Here is a 24,029-nt window from a genome sequence, read left to right as displayed (position 1 = left end):
TCAGAGTCCTCAAGAAAAGGGCCAGCATTTAACACTGAGAAAGTAGGCAGGTTCCTAGAGAAAGAGCTTTCCCATGTCGTGGGGAAAAACCAAACCAAAACAAAACAACAATGAAGTGACTCTGTTCTTGCACTGGTCATCTTTTTATAAGATGTTTCACGTTCATAAATATCCACGTGATTAAAGGAGCACTTAGTTTAAATTTGGTAATTTTATTTTATTTTGATGTGTTCTTCAGAGGACTATAAACTGAGTGGTGTTTACCTATGTTTTTCAAAGATAGTTAATATTATAAATCTAACTGATTTATAAAACATTCTGCCCTCACCTTGGTGGAGTACCATCTTTAAAACAAGTGTGTGTTAATATTTGCGGGGGCAGCGGTGGTGATTGTGAGTGAGAAAGAGAAGGGCATGGAGATGAATGGTTTTCAATACCACCTGGGAGCCGGCTCAACCCTACACGGCTGCTGGTCAGGGCAGCACTTCTGTCTGTACCCTGCTAGTAACTACTTGGCACACACAGACCAGAACTGTGAATAATCTCATTAAGGGCATGTCTAGACTTTGGTGAATTTCTAAGACATAAAATCAAAAGCACACTGAGAAGGCCTGACTCAGGAGAAGACCTCAGACTCTACTCTGCTCGGAGCGCTACGCCTCTTAACCTTCCACGTCTGTCAGGTGAGAAAAATACTAGAACCTGCTTCACAGAGTTGTGAGGATTAGATTACACAGGTAAAAGCATTTAGGACAGCGCCTGGCACACAGCAGACTCTGTACCCCAGTGCTGCCTGCTATAATAACTTTCCACACGGAGGGCCACCACCTCTGTCTGACTGGACAGTGCCAGGCAGCCTCAGGCCTCAGCCTTTCCTGAGGACAGGAGGGAAAACTGGGTGTTTCAAGGGCTTGGTTAGAGGTAAAGTAGTGCTTGCCCAAGGTAAAAAATAACGATCCAACAATTTCTATTCTGAATGTGTGAATACTTGCAGGTATGCAGAAAATGAGTATATAAGGGTATTTTCTTTTTTTAAAAAAATGTTTATCTATTTTGAGATAGAATGTGTGTGTACTCACACATGTGAGTGGGGGAGAGGCAGAGAAAGAGAGAGAGAATCCCAAGCAGACTCTGTTGTCAGCACAGAGCCCCACGTGGGGCTCAATCCCATAAACTGAGATCATGACCTGAGCCACCCAGGTACTATTATAAAGGTATTTCCTGAAGCATTATTTGTAACAACAGCAACAACAAACAGGAAAAAACCTAAACGTTGATGACAAGAACTGTAAAATAAACATTTGATAGAGAGGTAATGGAATTAAGTGGTTGTTTTTATTTCCATTTCATGAACTAGGGCTGGATAAACATATTTTATGTACATTGAACATTTTGCTTTTCTTCACTATCTGTATCTTTTCCTGCTGGAGGCTTTTTAAAAAAGATAGTTTCTCTTTGCCAGTTAAAGGTTTTAAACTTTTTTTCCATTGGCTTTTGGTTTTTAAAAAGATCTTTAAGTGGTTCCTGGGTGGCTCAGTCGGCTAAGTGTCCGACTTCAGCTCAGGTCATGATCTCACCACTTGTGGGTTCAAGCCCCGCATCGGGCTCTGTGCTGACAGTTCGGAGCCTGGAGCCTGCCTCGGATTCTGTGTCTCCCTCTCTCTCTTTGCCCCTCTCCCACTCTCAAAAATGAATAAATGTTAAAAAAAATTTTTTTTAAAAAGATCAATGACCTTAATTAAAAAATTTTTATGCTCAATCTTTATCGTTCAACTATTATATGATATAGTATCATAACTATAATTAAATGACCAAAGAATATCTCAGAGTACCAAGAGAATTACTGGATTTCACGTTACTAGATGATAAACAAGACGGGCACGGGGAAAGCGTCTGCTCAATTCTTAGTTCCCAGGAGCTAGCAGAATCTCTAGCACAAAGCAGAAACTATATTTGAGGAAATGTGGTATGCTTATATGTGCTTTCTAAGTTTCTTTCTCATGATTTTATCTCTTGCCTTCACTGTAAGATTTTAAGCTAATTAAAGACAGAGTGTCGCTGTGTTGTTTACTTCATTTCCACAGAATCTCATAAAATGCCTGGTGCTCAGGACTTAAAGTAAAACTGTTGAATAAATCTTAAAGTGCAACGATTTCAGTTATTTTTATTTTAAAATTCTAGATATTATATTATGAAGCTCATCTACTCATCTTCAAAATCACTAACTTCAAACATAGAAAATTTGATTTCAAACTTACGATTTTAGAGAATAACCAAACCCTACTTTTGATTAATAATCTTTAAAAATTAATCTCTTGCATACGTGAGGAGTTTGAGTCTCATCAGTTCTGTACCTATCATTTTCTATTATGGTGATTTTCCTTATTTTACTTCAGAGAACCTATCTGTAATACTTTGTCATAATTAATGAAATAATAGTTAGTTATCCAACTTGGAGCATAACACAACCCCCTTTGGTAAGTACCAGAAGGCACAGTGAATGATATTACTCATGGAATAAGTAACATACAAAAATTACAATGAATTACACCTCTGTGGTGACTGCTTTCTAGCAATTGGGGAGATGGGCATTAAACCCCAGTGTGTTCATGAGCCAAAAAAGTAGCTTGAATAAACAATTTCGATCTTCTCCAAATCTTTGGGTTATCAGTTATAAATGTAAAATTAATCTCTTTTTCTGGTTTCATAACTATGTTCATAGTAGAGACATGAAAGGTATAAAGGTTAATTATTTAATATAGTTTTTTGGTATAAACAATACCAGTGACTTATAAAATTCTTAAGGCTCAAATATCTTTTATTTTAAGATTTAATTTTTAAGTACTCTCTACACTCAACCCTTAGATCAAGAGTCACATGCTCTACTGACTGAGCCAGCCAGGCACTCCTCAAATTATTTCAAATAGAGTTCAAAATATACCTTAGTAACACATACCCTAAAGAATAAACATTTCAATGCCCTTTTAAGAAGGCATGTATATGTTTTGAGTTGCTCTTTAAGAATCAATATTCTGCCCGAAATAATTGGTCCTTCACTATCATTTTGGAGACAAAAAAGGATGAGGTTTGACCCTGCACCAATTTTCCCTGTGCTTCTGCCTGTTAAATAACTACAGCTACATATAGTATAAGTAATTTCCTCAGTCAACAGGATCACTTCTCTTCAAAAGTCAAGGTTAGACTAGAGAGGTAGTCTCAAGCATGGCCACACATTAGAATCACCTGGGAGCTTTATAAATTCCTGCTGTCCCCCACCAATTACAACAGAATCTGGGAGTGAGGGGAAGGACCCAGATGTCAAGATTTTTCTAAATTCCCAGGTGACTTTAACATGCAGCTGAGGGTGAAAGCCACTGGATTAGAGAAACTCCAGTTCAACAAATTTTCATGCAAGTTGGAATTAAAGCAGAGACCCTCCACTTTTTTTTTTTTTGCAACATTTTAAGTAACAGTGCAAAAACAAACAAAAACCAAAAAAGCTTTGCATGTATGAACTCAAACTATGCTGTACTTTTTTTTGTTTAAATGGGATGGCTTGGCAATTAAATTGAGACTACTTTTAGAATCCATGGTCTAGTCAAGCCATATTCCTTAACCAGCTCCCCCTCCAAAACAGTCTTTTAATGTATAGATAGCTTTGGAGAAGAAACTTCAAGAAACTGTTACTGGGATAATAAATACCCACGTAAGCTATATCTACTAATTTGGATATTAAAAAGCTAATTCACCTCATATTCTTAGTATATCTCATCTGTACTATAAAGCAACCATGACTATTTTAGAATGCCACTTAGCTATATACAGGAACTATGAAGAGATTTTAGTATGAAACAGATTTGTAAGTGAACAATTGAGTTTGGTCACTCTTTTCCTTTATTTTGGATGGTAATCAGTGCTAGCAATTAGCAATTACTCAACGGGCTGGCTTTTAGTTAACATTCATAGGGCTTCCTAAAAAGTTCTTATTGTGATGACCTAAATAATGCTATTAAACAGTGAATGTTTTAAAGTTTAGGATACGTTTTTTAAAGTTTATTTATTTTGAGAGAGGGGAGGGTGCTGAGAGAGGCTGAGAGAGAGGGAGAGAAAGAATTCCAACCAGGCTCTGAACGGTCAGCAAAGAGGCCAACATGGGGCTCGAACCAAAGAATCATGAGATTATGACCTGAGCCAAAATCAAGAGTCAGACGCTTATTAAGACTGAGCCACTCAGGTGCCCATATGATAATTATTTTGCAGGTTTAGTTTATTTGCAGGTTTATTATTGTGTGTATTTAGGGAAATATACAAAGTGTATTTTTATTTTAAATTTTATGATAAATAAAAAATAAAAACACGTAAATAACACTCGCCAGGCCAAGCTCTAAGTGCTGCTACATATGTGAACTCATTTAATCCTCAAAATAACTGTGAAAGAGATACTATTATTGCTTTCTATCTGATAAGTGAGGAAAAGGAGGCACACTGAGGGTTAATTTCTTGAGGATTACAGAGCAAATGGTGGAAATGGGATCCTGGGCAATCTGGCTCTAGGGTACAAGCTCTTAAAACCAGCCCTGCCTCTACAGTAAGATGGATATCAACACTTCACTGGTGGATAAAAAACAAAAACAACAAACAAAATTTGACATGCTTTTACAGTCACATTTATATTTCGAGTATTGTATCTAAAGTTCAGAGTATGTTCAATGATTTTACATTTCAGTGATATATATTAAAAAATTTTTTTTTTAATTTTTTTTTTTTTTTTTTTTTTTTTGAGAGAGCGAGCGAGCAAGCGACCAGGGGAGGGGCAGAGAGACAGGGAGACACTGAATCCGAAGCAAGCTCCAGGCTCTGAGCTGTCAGCACAGAGCCCGATGCAGGGCTGAAACTCGTGAACTGTGAGATCATGACCTGAGCCAAAGTTGGATCCTTAACTGACTGAGCCACCCAGGCGCCCCAGAGATATTTTGATGTAATACTCTTTTAACTCTAAGAATTAAAAAAAAAAAAAAAAAAAAGTAAAATATAAAAAAATAAAGTGTTTGAATTATGTTACTGACTCAACACATTAGAGGATGTCAAATGATTTCCCAATATGCAACTTACGCGTTTATCAATATCCCCATGCTGAAGCTGAACGAACCGAGCACTGATGGCAGCAATATAGCTCTGCTGATTGGAGAAAGCGACTCGACCAGCACCTTTTGGGTATTTTAGCTCAGGATCTGTATCGATTCCTGCATAACAAACTCCACCATACAGCCGGTCCATGATCATAGCAAGTTCCACTTGAAAAGAAAAAGAAGTTCCCATCAAATGTGAGACAACACTGTAAATCAACAATATTTAAGTTCTTTCTTAAAAAGGAAAAGTCAACAGGATAGTTTCATGCTGTTTTCTAAATCCAATCCTTTCACCAGCATATGGGGCCCAACCTAACACTAGAGTTACCTGGCAATTCTCTTCTCTCCTTCGTGTATCACAAGGTTTTCATCTATACTGGGTTATTCCCCATCTTTAAAAAAAAAATCTCTTAACTCTATTTTTCTCTTTCTCAGTGACTGCTTAATTTTTACGCTCCCTCCCCTTTAGAGCCAAACTGCTATTTCTTTTCTCATACTACCCAATCCCTCTCTTTCCATTCCTTGTTCATCCCTTTATAACCAGACTTTAACCCCATGAATCCATTTTAATCGCTCATGCCATTGCCAAGTACAATGGTCAGTCTACCTGGAAGCAGCACTGAACACAGTTAAACTCTTCCTTCTCCCTGAAATTATTTCTCTATCTGGCTTCCAGGACATTATTCTACTAATTTCCCCCTGACCTCACTGTAATTCCTTCTTAGTCTTTCTTGCTGGTTCCTCCTCCACTCCTTGACTTTTCAATGTCAGAGTACCCTAAGTTTCAGTGCATGGATTTCTCTCTACGCTTGTGGCTTTGGTGGCTTCATCCTGTGTCATGGCTTTAAACACCATCTATGGGATTCCAGCTCCTAAATTCCTATATCCAGCCCAGGCCTCTTCTCTGGACTCCAAACTCATTTATGCAACCATCTCATGGACAACTCATATTGACATTTAACAGACCTTATCACACAGTATGTTCAAAATGGCACTCCTGATATTCCCCCATGCCATTAAATCTGCTCCAATGAGTTTTTGCTGACTCAGTTGGTAAGCAATACAAAAGATGAAGTTGCCAAGAGCCTTGGTTTCATCCTATTTTCTTTTTTCCCCACTGTACATGTAATCCTATGAATTTGATTTTCAAGACATATCTAAAATCCAATCTCATCTCCATCACTAACATCCTGTTCCAAGCTATTATTATTTTCTCTCTGGATCGTGGGAATAGCCTTATCTCTTTGCTTTTTGATTTACAGTCAAAACAGTAGCAAGGCCCCTCAAAATTTATTTTCAAAACAGCAGCAAGAGTAATTCTTTTAAAAAAGATATCAGATACAAATGGCTGTACCGAAATTTCTACTTAGCTCTAAATGGTACCACACACTTGCTTTCAAAACCAAGACCACAATCTTCCTTCTCAGTGTTCTCTATTTCACTATCTACGTAGTGGCTGAAGACTGAAAGCTGAGAGTCAGCCTTTGTGTTTACCTCACAAATGAACATGAACATGCGTGCATTCTGATCTCTCACCATTGCCACCTCCAATCCAAGCTCCCATTATCTGTCTCCTGTCCCACAAAGGTGGGATTCTAACATCATCTACCGGTATCTACTCCCAGCTCCACTTATCTAAAACTCTTCATTGGTTTCCCCTGGCTCTGAGGATAATGCCTAATCAGCTTATTAAACTTGTAGGACCAGATTCCTATTCACATTCTCAATGCCTTTGTGTCTGTCCCCTCCTTCCTTACACCCCTAGTCAGCCACTTTGGGCTTCTTTCAGTTCCTCCAATGCATTCCGCTTCCCTCCACTAATGATCTTTGAACATGCTGTTCCCTTTGTGTGAAACACAGTCTTCACAACCCTCCTGCCACCTCAACTCTTCTCCTTCCGTTCTTGTAGGCCAGCTAAAATACAAGTGTCTCTTAAAGATCAGATTGCACCACATTCCCGGGCTATATGCTCTTCTGTATTCTCTGTGGTCTTTCTTTGTAGCAGTTATGTTCTGTAAGTATTTACATGTGTGAATGGTTCTTTTAACATGCATCTCCAATACTGGAAGAGGACGTTCTCAGTGGTGGAACGCACTAACACACTTCACAGGGCATATGGGATCACAGAAAATGCTTGTATGGTGGGCATTGATGTCTATAATTATGTTCCTATTTGACATCTTCTGCTAAAAGTCTAGTTCCTGGTTACTGATAAACAGAAGTTTATTACTTATCAAAACACTATTTTCAAAAATCCCGTATTTCTTCAGATATCCGAATCAACCCACATAAAACAAATAGACCTCAAATTCTTCTATCTTAGAGAATTACACTTAAGAAGTCAGAAGCATTTTGATTCTTCTTATAGAGTCTGCTTGGAGTTAACTATTAATATTGATAGATAAATGTCCACTTCTCCAGTGACTTGATGGTTTCAAGAATGCTTCTGAGAATTCTGTAGTGAGCAACTACTGGAACATGAGGAATCTGCCCCCTGCCCACCCAATAGTGCCATGTATACAACAGCTCCCAGATGTTTACTGAATTCATAATAAAAAAAATTTTTTTTAAAGAAGCCGCATTTTTAACGTTCTACTTACCAGCCCTTAATGGCCTAGGAACACCTCCAACAAAAATTGTTTTTCGAGGATCCAAAGGCTGAGAACCATCCATCACAAAATCACTGTCACTTAAATTCCAAGGACGGATCTGAACCTATGAAGAAAATCACATTACTGCAATGGGTCTTACTCCCTCGATAGCTTATGCTGCTTTGTGCCAGTTAACAGCTGCCCTTTTATTTTTCACAAGTTTGGATAGCTGGATTTCAAAACATTTATTTTTTAAATCTAGATACTAAATATTACCCAGATTTTTAAAAACATAACCCTTAACATGGCAGTTTAACTTTTTTTTTTTTTTATCATTAACAATGATCTCAAAACAGTTTTTGGTAAACTTGCACTTGCAGCCTAAAGTTCAAATAGTATTTACTTACTGGTTTATCCTTGATGGTGGGGCTGGAAACACACAGATAGAGTTTTCCATCCTCTTCAATACAAGCATCAATCAGTGCCTGAACTGAGCTCTCTTCTTGAAAGAGAAGGAATGCATAGCCTGTAAAAACCATTAAAAATAGGACAATTATGTTAACGTAAGTGATTTCACCCCAAATTTCAGTACGGTTTGGAAAATACGTGTTACTGGAAATAAAAAAATTAACTGTCAAACAGAACTAGAACCATCACACTTTCTATAAGGAGAACATGATATCCTATGGAATACATACAAAAACAGATACTCATTAATTAGCTATCTTCTATAGAGTGGTTGCTATCAATACTGTGCTAAGAACTTTACATAATTATGTCATATGATTCTCACAACAAGTCTAAATTACTTGCCCAAGGTTAGTCACATAAGCAAGTAGCTGGTGGAATAATTTCAAACCCGGGACAGCCCCCACATCATACTGTCTTCTTAAAGAACTTAGCAAGTGGGGCACCTGCATAGCTTAGTCGGTTAAGCATCTGACTTTGGCTGAGGTCATGATCTCATCACAGCTTGTGGGTCTGACCCCAACATCGGGCTCTGTGCGGACAGCCCAGAGCCTGGAGCCTGCTTTGGATTCTGTGTCTCCCTCTCTCTCTGCCCCTCCCCCTCTCATGCTCTGTCTCTCTCTCTCAAAAAAAAAAAAGTTAAAAAAAAAAAAAAGAACTTGGCAAGATTAACGCATTGAGAATATTAGAAGCTGAAGATTCTTATCAATGCCCTCAGGGTAAGACACGTTCTGGAGCATACTTGGGACTAACGTATACTTGGAAAGGCCCACGAATTTCCCTTAGCAGGAGAAAAAGTCCACAGTCAGCGAGACCACTTCGAATACTAAGAAAACTGTCTTCAGGAGGTGTAATGAAATGGGTTCCTTCGGCGTGGGTTAGAACTTTAAATCAAGCCTCAAGTTGGATGAGGAGTGACACTCCTTTCAAATAGTCTGGAGACTATGTTTGGACTTTGCATCCAAGCTCTTGCTTAGTTTCCTCTACCTTTGGGAAACATGCCCTTCCTCCTCTTTTTGTGATAACTAGTGGTCAATCTTTAAGCAGAACAGATTTCATCATAAAAAGAAGGTACCAAAATTTACACTGCAAATTCACCATTACATGATTACTAGAAGTTGAGAACTAAATGACCAAAAACACTTCTTTGCCTTGGTAAGATTTCTATGCAAACGAACCTAGAGAACTGTAATCTGGTTCCAATATGAAGAAATCATCAGGAGGCCATGCACATCTGTTCCATCATACAAAGAATGGTAACTGTGAGGTCATGTTTTATGTTGAAATAAAAACACACATCTTTATTGCCAACAATGGCTGTAATTGCCACAAAGGTCAGACGTGACACAAAAGTGCTTCATTTTAATAAAATTATAATACCTGATTGCATAAATAAGTCATCAAACTAACCTATGCAAATAGAAACTTCCAAAGACCTGATTATGCAAGATTAAAAAAAAAAAAATCTTAGACCTTTTCAGTTGCTAGAAATAATTTAAATGTACTTGAGAAAATAAAAAATGAAAACTGGTTTAAAGTGAAGGCTTTATTTAATTTTGATACGAGCTAAGGATTTGAGAGTTATAGCTTTTGTAATAATTGAGAGGTTATAAGACCAATTTACTAAAATCGTATTTTAATTTCAGTATTTTTAATGTTAAGATTTGTGATATTAAATTTTGATATTAATATTTTCATTTTACTTAGTTTTAAAGTAATACTTTACATTCAGTATTCTTAATATTGCTTAATTATTTGCCTGATTATTAGGGAAGAAATGTTTGCATCACAAAACTAATTAAGCAGTGTGGCAGGTAATCTATGATCTAGCTAAAGCAAAGCCTTTAGTATTAAAATACTCCTACCAAACACATACTATACAGTGAGTTAATACCCACATAGGGTGAGCCTCATTCACTGTAAAGGAAACACATGTACATATGTGGCTCTATCCAAGGGCTCATGGTGCTGCCTTAATTACAAGGCAGCTTCGCTAACTGGATGCTTCTATATCAGTGTTTTCCAAACCATGGAAAATGAATTACAGCAATGACAACACTGCTGAGAGAACAAGGCTTGGGAACGCTGGTCTTTGGTGATGACAAATAACTACAGTTGTACCAAAAGAACTGTGATTTGCCAGTGCTACTTTTTTGAGTTTTGTTTTGTTTTGCTTTCCAGTTTCAGAAAATAAACCAACCATCACCACAAAAACCACAACGACAATGACAATGGCAACAAGAGCAACAAGGACAGCAACTATTCAGTTGGATTAGACTTGTGACAACGCCTCTCTCCAGGCTTAGAGTCCACTATCCTGTTATATGAAAAAGAAGCTCAGGCAAAAATGTACACCTGTCTCCACAAAAAGCAATTCTCCTTCCTTTCTAAACTGTGTTTCAATTCCTTTCTGGAACGTTGTTCAATTCCTTGATGTCTACCTTTAGATTTTGTTCAAAACTTCTCAGTGAGGCCTTAATTACCTACTTCAGGTCAAAGGACTCTCTCTATTCTACAGTTATTTATTGTTGTTTATATCATTTGTTAGTCAATTATCATTGTGTGAATTACCAAGAATACAAAGATGACTAAAGGCATAGTCCTATAGACTAAGGCAAGAAGTGGATATTAGTAAAATTGTCACAGATTTGCAAAATCACTGCAGCTATGACTACTGGTATGAAAGGACTGAGCAGTACTGGGAGAGCCTAAGACAGGAGGATTTGAGCTGTTAGGTGGGTCCTGAAAGTTTCCTGTGAGCAGCCAATATTTAAACTGAGCTGAGCAGGGAGTAAGTAGATAAAGACCCACGAGAAGAGCCTTCAGGGAGAGACAACATCATACATAAGGGCCCTGAGGAAAAAAGTACAAGTTTTTAGAACCAGATGGGAGACAGAAGCCAACAGTGGTAGAAGAAACTAGAGAAATAGGGAGGCTGGGCAGGGCAAATGCATTTTTGCCTTTTTTCTAACAATAAAAGAAACCACTGAAGGGTTTTAAGTCAAGGGTCAAGGGAATAGCACTATTAGATGAGTTTTCAGGAAGATTATTCTAGCTGTACTGTGGGAGAAAAACTGGAGCTAGCCAAAGGTATGGACAGACTAGTCACATTCCTGAAGTGGGCCATGGTAGTGGTAACATAGGCAGAACATTGGAAACTAACTGGCATTTTTATTGAACACTCAGTTAAGTTTTATAAAAGGACAAGGGAGTAAAACAATGGACAACAACAGATTACAACTCAGCTAACAAATGAACGTCTAGATCTATATGAAGTTAATTTTCTTTCTAAAACAAGCATCAGGACCTCCAAGTACAGTAAACTCCAAAACTGGGTGAAAATTTAGGCTTACGTAGAAAAAGGTACATTGCTTTAATCAGATTCTTAGAGTGGCCTGGGATTCAGAATCCCTACTCAAAAGATACTCTTGATTCTTTAAGATCTTAAGATGTAAAACAAGAATCACTGAATTATTTCATTTCTCTAAAAATCTACATGAACTAGTGATGGAGGTTCTAGACTTCTCAGTGACAAAAAGTGGAGATGGCCCATATAGTTCATTACCAGAAATCTTTAACTAGTTTTTGTATGCCAGTAACTAATCTAACATGTTTCCTTTCCCAGAGCCAAAATCAGACCATTTAACACGTTTACTGGAGTCTCTTTTCCAGGCTTGAAAATTCATCCAGCCATGAGAAAGATAGTGTTTTTCCCCCTAAAATTGTATTTCAATGATGTTCAAAGAAAAGTCTTCGTTTCTCAACTTCCCTCTTTCATTTTATTCACCTTCAGAGAATCTGCCATTAGCAACCTGACTGGATTCATGCTGAATTCTCCCCTCCCCTCCCTGCTCATCACGGGCAGATCCTAGCAGTAAGTCACTAGCACAACTAGGTATCCTCCTCACATGTGATCTCTTCATATAATGGGGTTTCTGGAGCAGACACTTTCTCCTTTTGCTAAATTCACCAACAGAGTATTACTCTGTTGTTATCTGCTCTAATTTGGAACACTTGAGTAAATCTTGCAGTATTTATACTATTCATGTGTTTATACACATTTTTTCTCACTTCACATAGATTTCAATTTCACTGTGTAGAGGAACACATTTTTATATGTCTGTACCCAAGTTACTTAGAAGGATGCTTCAGACGGAGAAATTACTCAAACATTTACTGATTTGAGTCTTTGGAATCACTGTCAAACCATTATATCTTTATATAATAGCATAACAAATGTCTTATGATTCCTGACTGGCTGAAAGGGAAACAAGGAAAGTCCCCAGGACCATTCTTTCTCACCTGACACATAACCAGCTTTCACAAATTACTCTATTAGTTTTATATAAAGGTGTAGGGATATTCAATTCTAAAAGGAAACACAAAGTAATTGACAATATCTTATTTGCTCTCATAAAACTGATTCCCTAGAAAATATTTACAATACAAATTCTTACCTTTTGGTGGAAAATAGGACTTGCTTTCTGCTTTATGAGGCCAATCTACTACCAAAGGCCCAAATCTTCTGAAGCTAGCAGTTATTTCATCTTAAAAAAGTACAATAATATGCATTAGGAATTAGTATTAATGGTTCATTCTAAAAAAAATCCTGTATAAGTTAAAGATTTAATATTTGAAAGCACCAAGTAGCCTAAGATAAACTAGAATATGAAAATTTGAAACATAGCTAATATCCTTACTAAAAGGATACATGAACTAAATAGCTATTTTAGTCAAAATAAATTCATTTATAAGCAGCACATTGGCCAGAGCAGTCAATTCAGTATGAGTTTTAAAATTTTATATAACATTGCCTGGATACTAATGGATTTTAGTACACCAAACCATAAATAGTACTACCTTGAAAACCATGCCAACAGCATATCAAGTTAAATAAAGAGACTGCTACTGCTTGGTAAGTAAAATCTTATAGGGAAAGAAAAGTTCTGCTCAAACAAGACATGTAAAGTTATCATACTTCTAAAAAATACTAAGGTCTGACACTGACACATAGGTCAAATCCAATGATATGGTCTAGGTTATTTCATCACATGAAAACCTTATTATACTAATTAGTCCTTAGAGTAAGTTTGTGGATATTGAATCATAACTGAAAAATTTCTCAAAGTGTAGCAATATCCTATTAGTTGGGAATAAGAGTGGCCAATTTTCCACAACCTCACAAACATTAGACAGTTTCAGTATTTTTAAATCTATACCTTGAATTATTTTCTTTTTTTTTTATTACACATGAGTATTTTTTATACATGTTAATACATGCCTTCGTATAACCTGAATTTCCTGTTTGTATGACAATCTTATTTACAAAAAAAAAATGCTCACAGTAACAATATACATTTTAACAAAGAATAAAACTTTAAGTGGGTCCAATTACCGATTTCACATTTCAGCAAGTGATAAAATATTTAAACAGAGAGGATTCTGAACGAAAATCTCTAGAGGTAAAAAATTATATATACCCATTCACACATCGTATTTTAGCTGTTTGTTCATCTGTTTTAAATTCAAATCATCACCCTACCTTCATCAATATCTGGAGGAAGACCACCAACAAAAACTTTTCGAGAGAAGCGTTCTATTCGTTCTCCATTTTGATGAGCTGAGTAACATGTGGGAGAATTTAAAACCCCAACTTGATCATTATGACCATCATCAAGGAGACCATCATCTATTGGAAAGAGGGAAGAACGACCTAAAATATAAGAAGAAATATAACTTGAATCTTAGATATAAAGAAATGACAAAGTCAAGCATAAAGGCAGGAATGACAAATTCAAAGGATTAAAAAATGAAGGTGACATAGGCATAAACAAAAAAGGGAAATTCAGATAGTTTAAGGTTTTAATTACCTGGATTCAAAAGAGAAGCAGTCTGAAGAATGACTCAGAAATAAACATAGTCATATGACAACAATTATACTGCAAACACTAGATCACTTCAATTTTTTATGGAAAGCAGCAGGAATCTGATGTATGGGGATGGTTAAACTGGATGTGTAATAGGAGAAACCTTTGAGAAATTGGTGGCAGAGAGGAAATGGCACAGACTAAATAGATAAGAAGACATAATAAAAAGCCACTTGCAGACAACAGTAAGGACAAGGCAACAAGAAGACTTGCATGTAAGGTTTGGAATTAATTGATTACACATGTGACAATTATATAAGAGGGTAGACAGGGCTTCTGCACATGTGAAAAACAGAAAAAGACATTCCTTCTAGGCCTCTGGTCCTCATCTGAGCCCACCCTTCAGGGGTGCACCCTTTATATAGGGCACATCCTGTCTAACCCTCTACTGCACAGCAATCCTGATGCTAGACTCCATGGGGATCAAAAAAATAAAATGACCTAATAAAATATAGTCTCCTCCTCTCAGAGAATGTACATTTTGAAAAGAAAAGATCTACACATATAATAATGGCACATATCTATAAGAAAGCTTCAAAGTATTTCAGAGGAAGTTTGCTGGAGGAAGGGAGTAATCTGGCTAATAATTGGGTAATTTCTTAAATCCTTAAATGAAACTGGATAGCAACTGTGGTAAAAAGGGAAAGGCAGTGGTATTTACGGAGTGCATGAGAGAGAGTAAGATATTTCTAAGTAGAAATATTCGTTAGAACATGGTTTTGAGTAAATTTTCCAAGTGGAAGGAGAAACATAATAGAAAGGAGAAAATCTGTGAATTTATTTAAGAAATAGGGAGTAGTCAAGGTTGACTACTACATGTTGGAAATAGGGAGAGTAAAGGTAAGAAAACAGTTTTGAGACTAGCCAGAATACTTAGCTTTGAATGTCAGGTTGAAGGAGAGGTTTTATTTAGTGGGTGATTAAAACAAAAAACTGGATAAAGGGGCTTAAGCAAGAGAACTTTTCTGGGGCTGTAGGAAAACTTATAGCAAATGTGGTTAAAGTGGTTAAAAATGAGTGGATCAGGGAGGAAGGACAGGGGAGATACTGTAACAGCAAACAGCAGATATCTGGGAAACAAAACAGAGAAAAATAATGGAAAGGAGGAACTAAAAGAAGATGTTAGAACATGAATGATAAGAATCATTAACTAAATATAAGGACAATAAAGACCAAAAGCTAGTATAAAAAAGGATAGATATGGAAGGAAACAACCACCAAAACTAAACGGCAACTACTAAACTGGAGAAGATATTTGCAAATGACGTATTTGATAAAAAGTGAATATCTAAAATCTATAAAGAACTTATCAAACTGAACATGCAAAAATCAAATAATCCAGTTTAAAAAAATGGGCAGAACACATGAATAGATATGTTTCCAAAGAAGACATCCATATGGCTAACAGACACATGAAAAGATACTCAACATCACTCGTCATCAGGGAAATACAGATCAAAACTACAATGAGATATCACCTCACACCTGTCAAAATGACTAAAATTAACAACACAGGAAACAACAGTTGTTGGCGAGAATGAGGAGAGAGGAGAACCCTCTTACACTGTTGGTGGGAATGCAAACTGGTGCACCCGTCTAGAAAACTGTGGAGGTTCCGCAAGAAACTAAAAATAGAACTACCCTATGATCTAGCAATTATGCGGTATTTACACAAAGGATAAAAAATATGGATTCGAAGGGTCATATGCACTCCAATATTTATAGCAGCACTATCAACAATAGCCAAATTATGGAAAGAGCCCAAAATGTCCACTGACTGATGAATGTATAAAGTGCGTATGATATACATATACCATGGCATACTACTCAGCCATAAAAAAAGAATGAAGTCTTGCCATTTGCCATGACGTGGATGGAGCTAGAGAGTATTATGCTAAGTGAAATAAAGCAGAGAAAGACAAATACCATATGATTTCACAGATATGTGAAATTTAACAAACAAAACAAATGAGCAAAGGGGAAAAAAGGGAGAGGCAAACCAAGAAACTAACTAGAGAGAACAAACTGAGGGTTGCTGGAGGGCAGGGGGGTGGGGCGATGAACATGTGTGATGGGCATTAAGGAGGGCACTTGGAATGATTAATATTGGTTGCTGTATATAAGTGATGAGCTACTAAATTCTACTCCCGAAATTAATATTGACACTGTATGTCAACACACTGGAATAAAAATGAAACCTTGAAAGAAGGAAGAAAAAGAAAGGGTCGCTATGTGCAGCTTCATATGATGAGAGGATGTTCAGCATTAAAAGTAAGGTGGGAGGATGCAAATGGAGTGGAGAAAGGAAATAAGCCACATTTTCGAGAGTCGAGAGTCAACCTTATAAAGGTGACAGGTTAAAGTTCTTTGTAGTATCACTGATGAAAACTCCAGAGACAAAGGATGAGGGTAGTTCCTTGGGGAAGTGAGAGAACATTCAAGGAGCTTGAGAAAGGATTGGTAAGAAAAGTATGAGGGAAGCCAAAGTATTATTATAACANATGGAAAAAAAAAAAAAAAAAAAAAAAAAAAAAAGAGCAATGAAGTAACAATATGAGATGTTAAGATAATGATTTTAAAAAACGACAACTGTGTTTGAGGAAATGCATGATCTTTGAAGACAAGCAATTTTAGTGAAGTTGGAGGGGAGTCATGCTGCACGTGGAATTTTATAAAGTAAAGACATCAAAAGATGATTCTTTGGAAGTTTATTAGAGAAGGAAAAAGAGAAAATAAGAATGCAGACAAATTGTTTTTCTTTCAAGATGGAACGAAAGGATTTTTTTGTTTTTTGCTTTCTTGTTCTTTTTTTTTTTTGGATGAAGAAACAATGAATAGAATCTGTAGCATTGTGCCTTAAGATAGACAAGTAATATTCAACATTAAAACGACATTAAAGAGGGAGTCTAGGTGGCTTATTCAGCTAAGTGTCCAACTCTTCATTTCAACTCAGGTCATAATGTCACTACTCGTGAGATCTAGCCCTGCACTGGGCTCTGTGCTGACAGTGCAGAGCCTGCTTGGGATTCTCTCTCTCCCTCTTTCTCTGGCTCTCCCTTCTCCCTCTCCTTTCTCTCTCAAAATAAATAAACTTAAAAAAAAGTCAGTATATCATCATCTTGAATAACACACATAACAGTGCAAGTGATAATAAACAAAGACAATATGAAATGTGATGGCCTGCAGAGACTGGAAGATGGGATGAGAAGGGGACTCATGTGTCTGTGAACTATAGCTGGCTGGATGATGGAAATAAGAATTTGAAGTTTTTAATATCAAAACCAGGTAGAAAGGCCTTATTTGTATAGGAATAAGAAATTATTGCACACACTCAATTTCAATTTAAATAAAAGGTTCTGAAAGATGCCCATGTTCACTGAGTGAATAATTAACTTCTCCAATACCTTTGCTGTTGGAAATAAGGGTCAATGAAAAACAAATGTCAATAGTCTATGTGATCAACAGAAAGAAAGCCCTTCAAAAGTATTTTATCTAATTCCTTTATCTAACAAAATAAACATCAGATCCATTACAAATAATATTATAACTGGTTCAACTTCTAAGGTGGACTTCAATAATTCTATTTTAAAAGGAATGAGGCAAAAAACATGTATATTAATTAGTTTTTAGTTAAAAAAATTACAAATCTGGATTTTATTCTTATTTCAGACATGCCAATACATTGGAAATTATTTCACTTTAAAGTACCCCAACACACATATGAATTTAGCAGTCCCATGAATATGATAAGCAGTCTTTCTAATAAATTTTTATCTTGAGAAAAAACACAGATCATAAATATTTAGAGTCTAAATCAAAATGTTAAGTATAGTGACAAAGGAAATCACTACAAGAGAGGTCATGACCCAAAAAGGATTTAATCTTTTGTGTGTTAACTGTAATATTGTAAGCATATTCCTATTATAACTGCATTTAACAATGATTCTGTATTACAAAATATAATATCATTTTACCTATAATAAATAATACACAGTTAGTAAAACAAATATCAAAAATCTATAATCTATGTCTAAAATCTAGAAACCAAAGCTCACCTAAACAAAGGATGTAATAGAAAGGCTAAGAAAATATTACACATATTAATAAGAACCTTCATTGCTAGAAAATCATAACCATTTTCTTTCTAGAAGCAATAAAAGCTATGGAATTAAATGCTCATTTAAAAGAGGAGTTAACTGAGTATATACATCAGCAACAAAAATATCACCTAAAATTTTTTTTTTAAGTGTTTATTTTTAAGAGAGAGATAGAGCATGAGTGGGAGAGGGAAAGAGAGAGATGGAGCCACAGAATTCGAAGTACACTCCAGGCTGGGAGCTGTCAGCACAGAGCCCAACACAGGGCTCAAACTCCCAAACTGCGAGATCATGACCTGAGGTGAAGTCTGACACTCAACTGAGTCTCCCAGGTTCCCCCAAAATGTCATGTTTTATCTTGCCAATATCTTTCCCTATAACCTAATTTACACAACTCTAAAAGAAGAACAACTAAGTAATGACTTACTTCACGTACAGTACACTATAAATGTGCTGAGAATGACACACTCCTACATTTAGTGCATGAGAATGACAATAAAGTCAGAAGTATGTTTGCTCTTGAGAGAAGTAAAATTTGATTATCAAATAATTTGGACTAAAATACTTGCAACAGTTTTCAACCAAAATTCAATTAGCTTTCTCCTTTTTTGCTCTGAAACTGGGAGGTATTTTCAGGTTCCTACACTTCAAAAGAATGAAGCTGAATGATAATGAAAACACAGCATATAATTTGTGAGATGCAGCAAAAGCTATATATTCAGAGGAAAATTGCCATATTTACAGAAAAGCTTCTACTTTTACATGCATGTTAGAAAATAAGAAATGGTTAAAATAATTCTAGTTTCTGTCACAAGAAGACAGAAAAGGAATAGCCAATTAAATACGAAGAGAGTAAGATGAAGGAAATAAAAAAATAAAGTTTAATGACATAAAACATAGACTAACATGAAAGCAAGTCAACAAAGAGAAAAAATGGCTCTTCAAAAACATAAAATTGATTTACTTCTAAGCAAAGCTTATCAAGTTCATCAAGGAAAAGAAGAAAACTCAAGTTACGAATACTAAGCATGAAAAAGGGGACATCACCCAACCGGGAGCCTGTGTACATAAACGTCTAAACTTCCTAACTAGTTTTGCAACCTTGATAGTAAAAACCTGGCTAGAATGTTACAAGGAAACTATACATCTTGAACACAGCAGGCAAAAATTGTAAAGAAAATATTCACAGATTGAATCCAGAAATACATGAAAATGAAACCTATATCATGATTAAGTGGAGTTTGTCTCAGCGATATAAGATTGATTGGCATTTGAAAATCAATTACTGTAATTCATATTAACAGAAGGAAATAGAAATATCAAACAATCATTTCCCCAGATGTAAGAAATGTGCCCAGCAAACTAGGAAGAGGCAAGAATTTCCACAATCTGATAAAAAGCACTGAAAACCCACAGTTTACATCTTTAATGATAAATTCTAAATGCTTTCCCCCTGAGGTCTGGAAGGCTGTTCACTATTTATATTCAGCATTATACTGGCAGTAGAACTAGTGCAAGAAGATGAAAAAAATAAAGTGTCTAATGCTCGCGAGGAAAAAGTAAAACTGTGTTAAGAATATGATTTTATATGGAGAATTCAAAAGAGTCAAACTTCTAGAAATAAGTTCATTTAGCTACAGGACAAAATCAACACACAAACATCAATTTATGAAAAATTTTTTAATGTTTTATTTATTTCTGAGAGAGAAAGCGTGAACAGGGGAGGGTCAGAGAGAGAGAGGGAGAGAGAGAGAGAGGGAGATACAGAATCCGAAACAGGCTCCAGGCTCTGAGCTAGCCATCAGCACAGAGCCCGACACGGGGCTCAAACACACAAACCATGAGATCATGATCTGAGCTGAAGTCGGATGCCTAACCGACTGAGCCACCCAGGCGCCCCACAAAAATCAATTTATTTCCAGATGACAGTAATAATAGGGAAAATGTTTAAAATAGTGCCATTCCTTATGCCATAAAAACTCATCAAATACCCGGGAATAAATTAAACAAAGTATATGTAAGAGCTTTACACTGAAAAGAAAAATTTGCTCAGAAGTTCTACAAGACTGAAATAAATGAATAGAGAGAAGAAATCAACACGTGAAATGTAAATTCTCTACAAATGTCTTATGTATAGATTTCATACAATGTCATTAAAAATCCAGGCACATTTTGTCTTCTAGAAACTCTCAAGCAAGATTTGAAATTTATGATAAATCAAAGATTCAAAACAGTTTTTAAAAAATCACACAAAAGAACAAAGTCAGAGGATTATATGGCCAGATTTCAAGATTTACTGATCAGCTATGATTATTAACAATGTAACACTTATGGGAGCGCATTGGTGGCTCAGTCAGTTAAGCATCTGACTTCTGCTGAGGTCATGATTTTGTGGTTCATGGGTTCGATCCTATGTCTGGCTCTGTGCTGACAGCTCAGAGCCTGGAGCCTGCTTTGGATTCTATGTCTCCTTCTCTCTCTGCCCCTTCCCTGCTTGCGCTCTGTCTCTGAAGAATAAACTAAACGTTAAAAAAGTTTTTTTTTTTTAAAGGAATATAACACTTAAGATAGGCAAATAGCTAACTATAACAAAATAGAGTCAAGAAACAGACCCACACATTTATAGTCATTTTATGTTTCCAAAAGTCTCCATGCAGTTTAAGGTGGAAAGGAAGACTTTTTTCAATAAATGGTGGTGAACAGGGGCACCTGGGTGGGTCAGTTGGTTAAGCATCTGACTTTGGCTCAGGTCATGATTTCATGGTTTGGGAGTTCAAGCCCTGCATTGAGCTCTGTGCTGACAGCTCAGGGTCTGAAGTCTGCTTCCAATTCTGTGTTTCCCCCTCTCTGAACCTCTCCTGCTCACACTCTCTCTCATAAAAATAAACATTAAAAAAAATGGTGGTGAACCAATGGATGGATATCCAGTGGTGGTTGTGGGGGGGCTGGGGAGAAGAAACCTTGATCCCTATTCTCACACCATACCAAAAATAAATTCAAGAAGGATCACTGATTTAAATGTGAAAGATAAAACAATAAAGTCTCTAAAATTTCTTCAAGATATTTGGGGATAGGCAATAATTTCTTAGGATTAAAAGGAACTAAAGATAAAAGAAAAAAATGGACTTCCATCAAAATTAAGTATTTTGCTGTTTATTAAAAGACAGTGTTAGTAAAGTGGAAAGACAAGCAACTACCAGAAAACAGGACAAAATATACAAAGACCTCCCTTAAATGAAATGAACAAAAGACATACTGAATTAAAAATGGACAAAAGACTTGTACTGAAACTTGACAAAAGAATATAATGGAATGGGTTATAAGCATATGAAAAGGTGCTTCACAACACCGTTAGTTATCAAGAAGATGAAGATTAGAGACGTCAAATATATCTATTAGAGTAGGTAAAATTCAAAAGCTGACAGTTCAAAGTCAGTCTTAAACTCTGTTGGAGTATAAACCTGGCAAACTACTTGTAGTTTCTAATAAAGTTAAATATGCATTCATTCTATGAACCAGCAATTTCATTCTGTTATATATTCAAGAGAAATGAGTGCTTATGCACTAACACATTTAACACAGGAAAAGAAAAAAAGGATGTAAAAAATGTTCATGGTAATTTTATTTACAACAGGTCAAAATGGAAACCAACTCAAATGCCTATCAATAGGTTAATGGACAAATTTTGGTATATTCACCAATAAGAAAGAAATAACTACTGACCCTAATTTCTATCCTACACAATCTTACAATTTTTTAAGTATCTAAAAGCAATTACTTACGAAATTTTAAAATGTTTTCTTCTTTTATTTTTTTTATTAAAAATTCCTTTTTAATCTTTATTTATTTTTGAGAGAGAGAAAGACACACAGAGTGCAAGTGGGGAAGGAGCAGAGAGAAAGAATCTGAAGCAGGCTCCAGGCTCCCACCTGTCAGCACAGAGCCAGATGCAGGGCTCGAACGCATGAACCGTGAGATCATGCCTGAGCCAAAGTCAGACGTTTAACTGACTGAGCTACCCAGGTGCCCCAAATGTTTTTTTAAAAGAAGAACTGGATATGGTTGTTCCTAAGCTTCTTACCACAGTAATTAGAAGTGTTTTTTTTTTCCTCCAGAGAAATAATCTTAAAGGTGTGATTTCCATGCTGTTAAAACCAGCAACTAAGTAAGGATATTGATCAATAAGGTCTATCATCAAAAGAATTTTAAACTGTAATGAGACTGCATTATTTGAAGGGGTAGGTTTTTCTTTTCTTTTCCTATTTTAGAAATCATATTGGACCTTGATATCAAACGCTCCATTAATATTCTCTAACTATTGTTATGACATTCTTGACTCATAGTACAAGGCAACAAGGATGAATGGTTACACAAAGATATATTTAAAATGTATATACATCCAGATTTGTCTACAATATACATATACATATATAACACATACATGCATATAGACATGAGAATTACTATAATATAATATGAGGTTAGGTACAACCAAGATTAGAGTGAGCATCTAAGAATTCTTTAAGAGATTTACAAAGAATGTGATAGTTTTAGAAAAGTGTACAGGAGAAAAGAGGGGAAAAGCTTTATAGGTAGAAGATATTTGCTTGGGCAAAAGTAAAATATAGAAAACTAGAGACATTCTTAACTATGTGCTTAAAAGTACTACTTAATTTCAGGTAAAATACCTTATGGTAAGTTAGTCACCTAAAATGTACAATAAAAATCTGAAAGGTAAAATAGTAGATACAATAAAGATTACAGAGAAAGTAGTAAGAGGAGAATGAGATATGAAAGAGATGAAAAAAAGAATAAATGAAGGTTTCCCAATCATTGCCAATGAAAGGGTCTAAGATGGCTTCCATGTTGCCAGAGCTCTTTAACAGGTCACCAAAATCCTTCTAACATGAAGGCAATGTTATAGGATCTATATTCCTGTCACAAGACTAACAATGTATCTTCTCCCCAAACAGAAAATTGGCAAAGGTTTTATAGTAAAGAAACACAACCACTACCTCAAATATGAACCTCATTTGTTATCTGGACAATTATGATTCAAATTACTCATTTCAACATTAAAAAAAATTTTTAATGTTTATTTTAGAGGGACAGAGAGCAACAGACAATGACAGAGAACGAGCAGGGGAGGGGCAGAGAGAGGAGACACAGAATCCAAAGCAGGCTTCAGGCTCTGAGCTGTCAGCACAGAGCCTGATGTGGGGCTCAAACCCATGGACCATTAGGCCATGACCTGAGCCAGAGTCAGACGCTTAACCGACTGAGCCACCCAAGCACCCCCATTTCAAAATATTTTAAATAAAAAGGATTGGAGACTGCATGAGATTTTTCTATATTCCTGTAATAATGTTTCCTTCTCACGATAATAAAAGCCAGATTAGGAGCTTCCTAAACTGAAGATGGGGCTAAAGGCTAAATTATGACTAGGCTGTTTGTATAACAGACTGATGGTTAGCTCCCAGTACAGGGTTTTCTGGTATGTGCTGTTAGAGGAGTTGTAAGCAATTACTAATTTTACTCCGCTGGCTATGTGCATATGTCCAAACCACAGCTATATGGACTTTTCAGATTGTGATCTTAGTTTGGAAGTTCAGAACAGAAAAATTTCTCAACATATCAAAAAGGGGGAGGCAGAAAAGGAAAACATTTGTACAAAATTAGGCAATTTACAACTTGAATCCAAGTATAATTCTTTGATCTCAATGTGTCGTTATCCTATACTTTTATTTACTAACTGTTGTTCTAAAACTTAAAAAAACAAAGCTATATACATTAAGGATGAATATGAATATTCTTTCC

General features: G+C 36.0%; 1 protein-coding gene across 3 annotated transcripts in view; it reads right to left on the bottom strand.

Annotated features, from left to right (window-relative positions):
- CPEB2 (cytoplasmic polyadenylation element binding protein 2) overlaps positions 1 to 24,029 on the bottom strand; it is a 66,713-nt gene that overhangs the window by 4,069 nt on the left and 38,615 nt on the right. For all 3 annotated transcript variants that reach the window (XM_077750492.1, XM_077750493.1, XM_077750494.1), the window contains 5 exons: positions 13,731 to 13,901; positions 12,646 to 12,735; positions 8,128 to 8,246; positions 7,730 to 7,844; positions 5,113 to 5,294 (listed from right to left, as the gene is read on the bottom strand). In XM_077750492.1, the coding sequence (XP_077606618.1) occupies positions 5,113 to 5,294; positions 7,730 to 7,844; positions 8,128 to 8,246; positions 12,646 to 12,735; positions 13,731 to 13,901 (677 nt within the window). The remainder of the gene's footprint in view (positions 1 to 5,112; positions 5,295 to 7,729; positions 7,845 to 8,127; positions 8,247 to 12,645; positions 12,736 to 13,730; positions 13,902 to 24,029) is intronic.

This window comes from Crocuta crocuta, unplaced genomic scaffold (assembly GCF_008692635.1).
Source record: "Crocuta crocuta isolate KB4526 unplaced genomic scaffold, BGI_CrCroc_1.0 scaffold179, whole genome shotgun sequence".
Classification (NCBI taxonomy): Eukaryota; Metazoa; Chordata; class Mammalia; order Carnivora; family Hyaenidae; genus Crocuta; species Crocuta crocuta.
The sequence above is the reverse complement of the archived record's forward strand: the minus strand, read 5'-3'. Positions and strand labels throughout refer to the sequence as shown.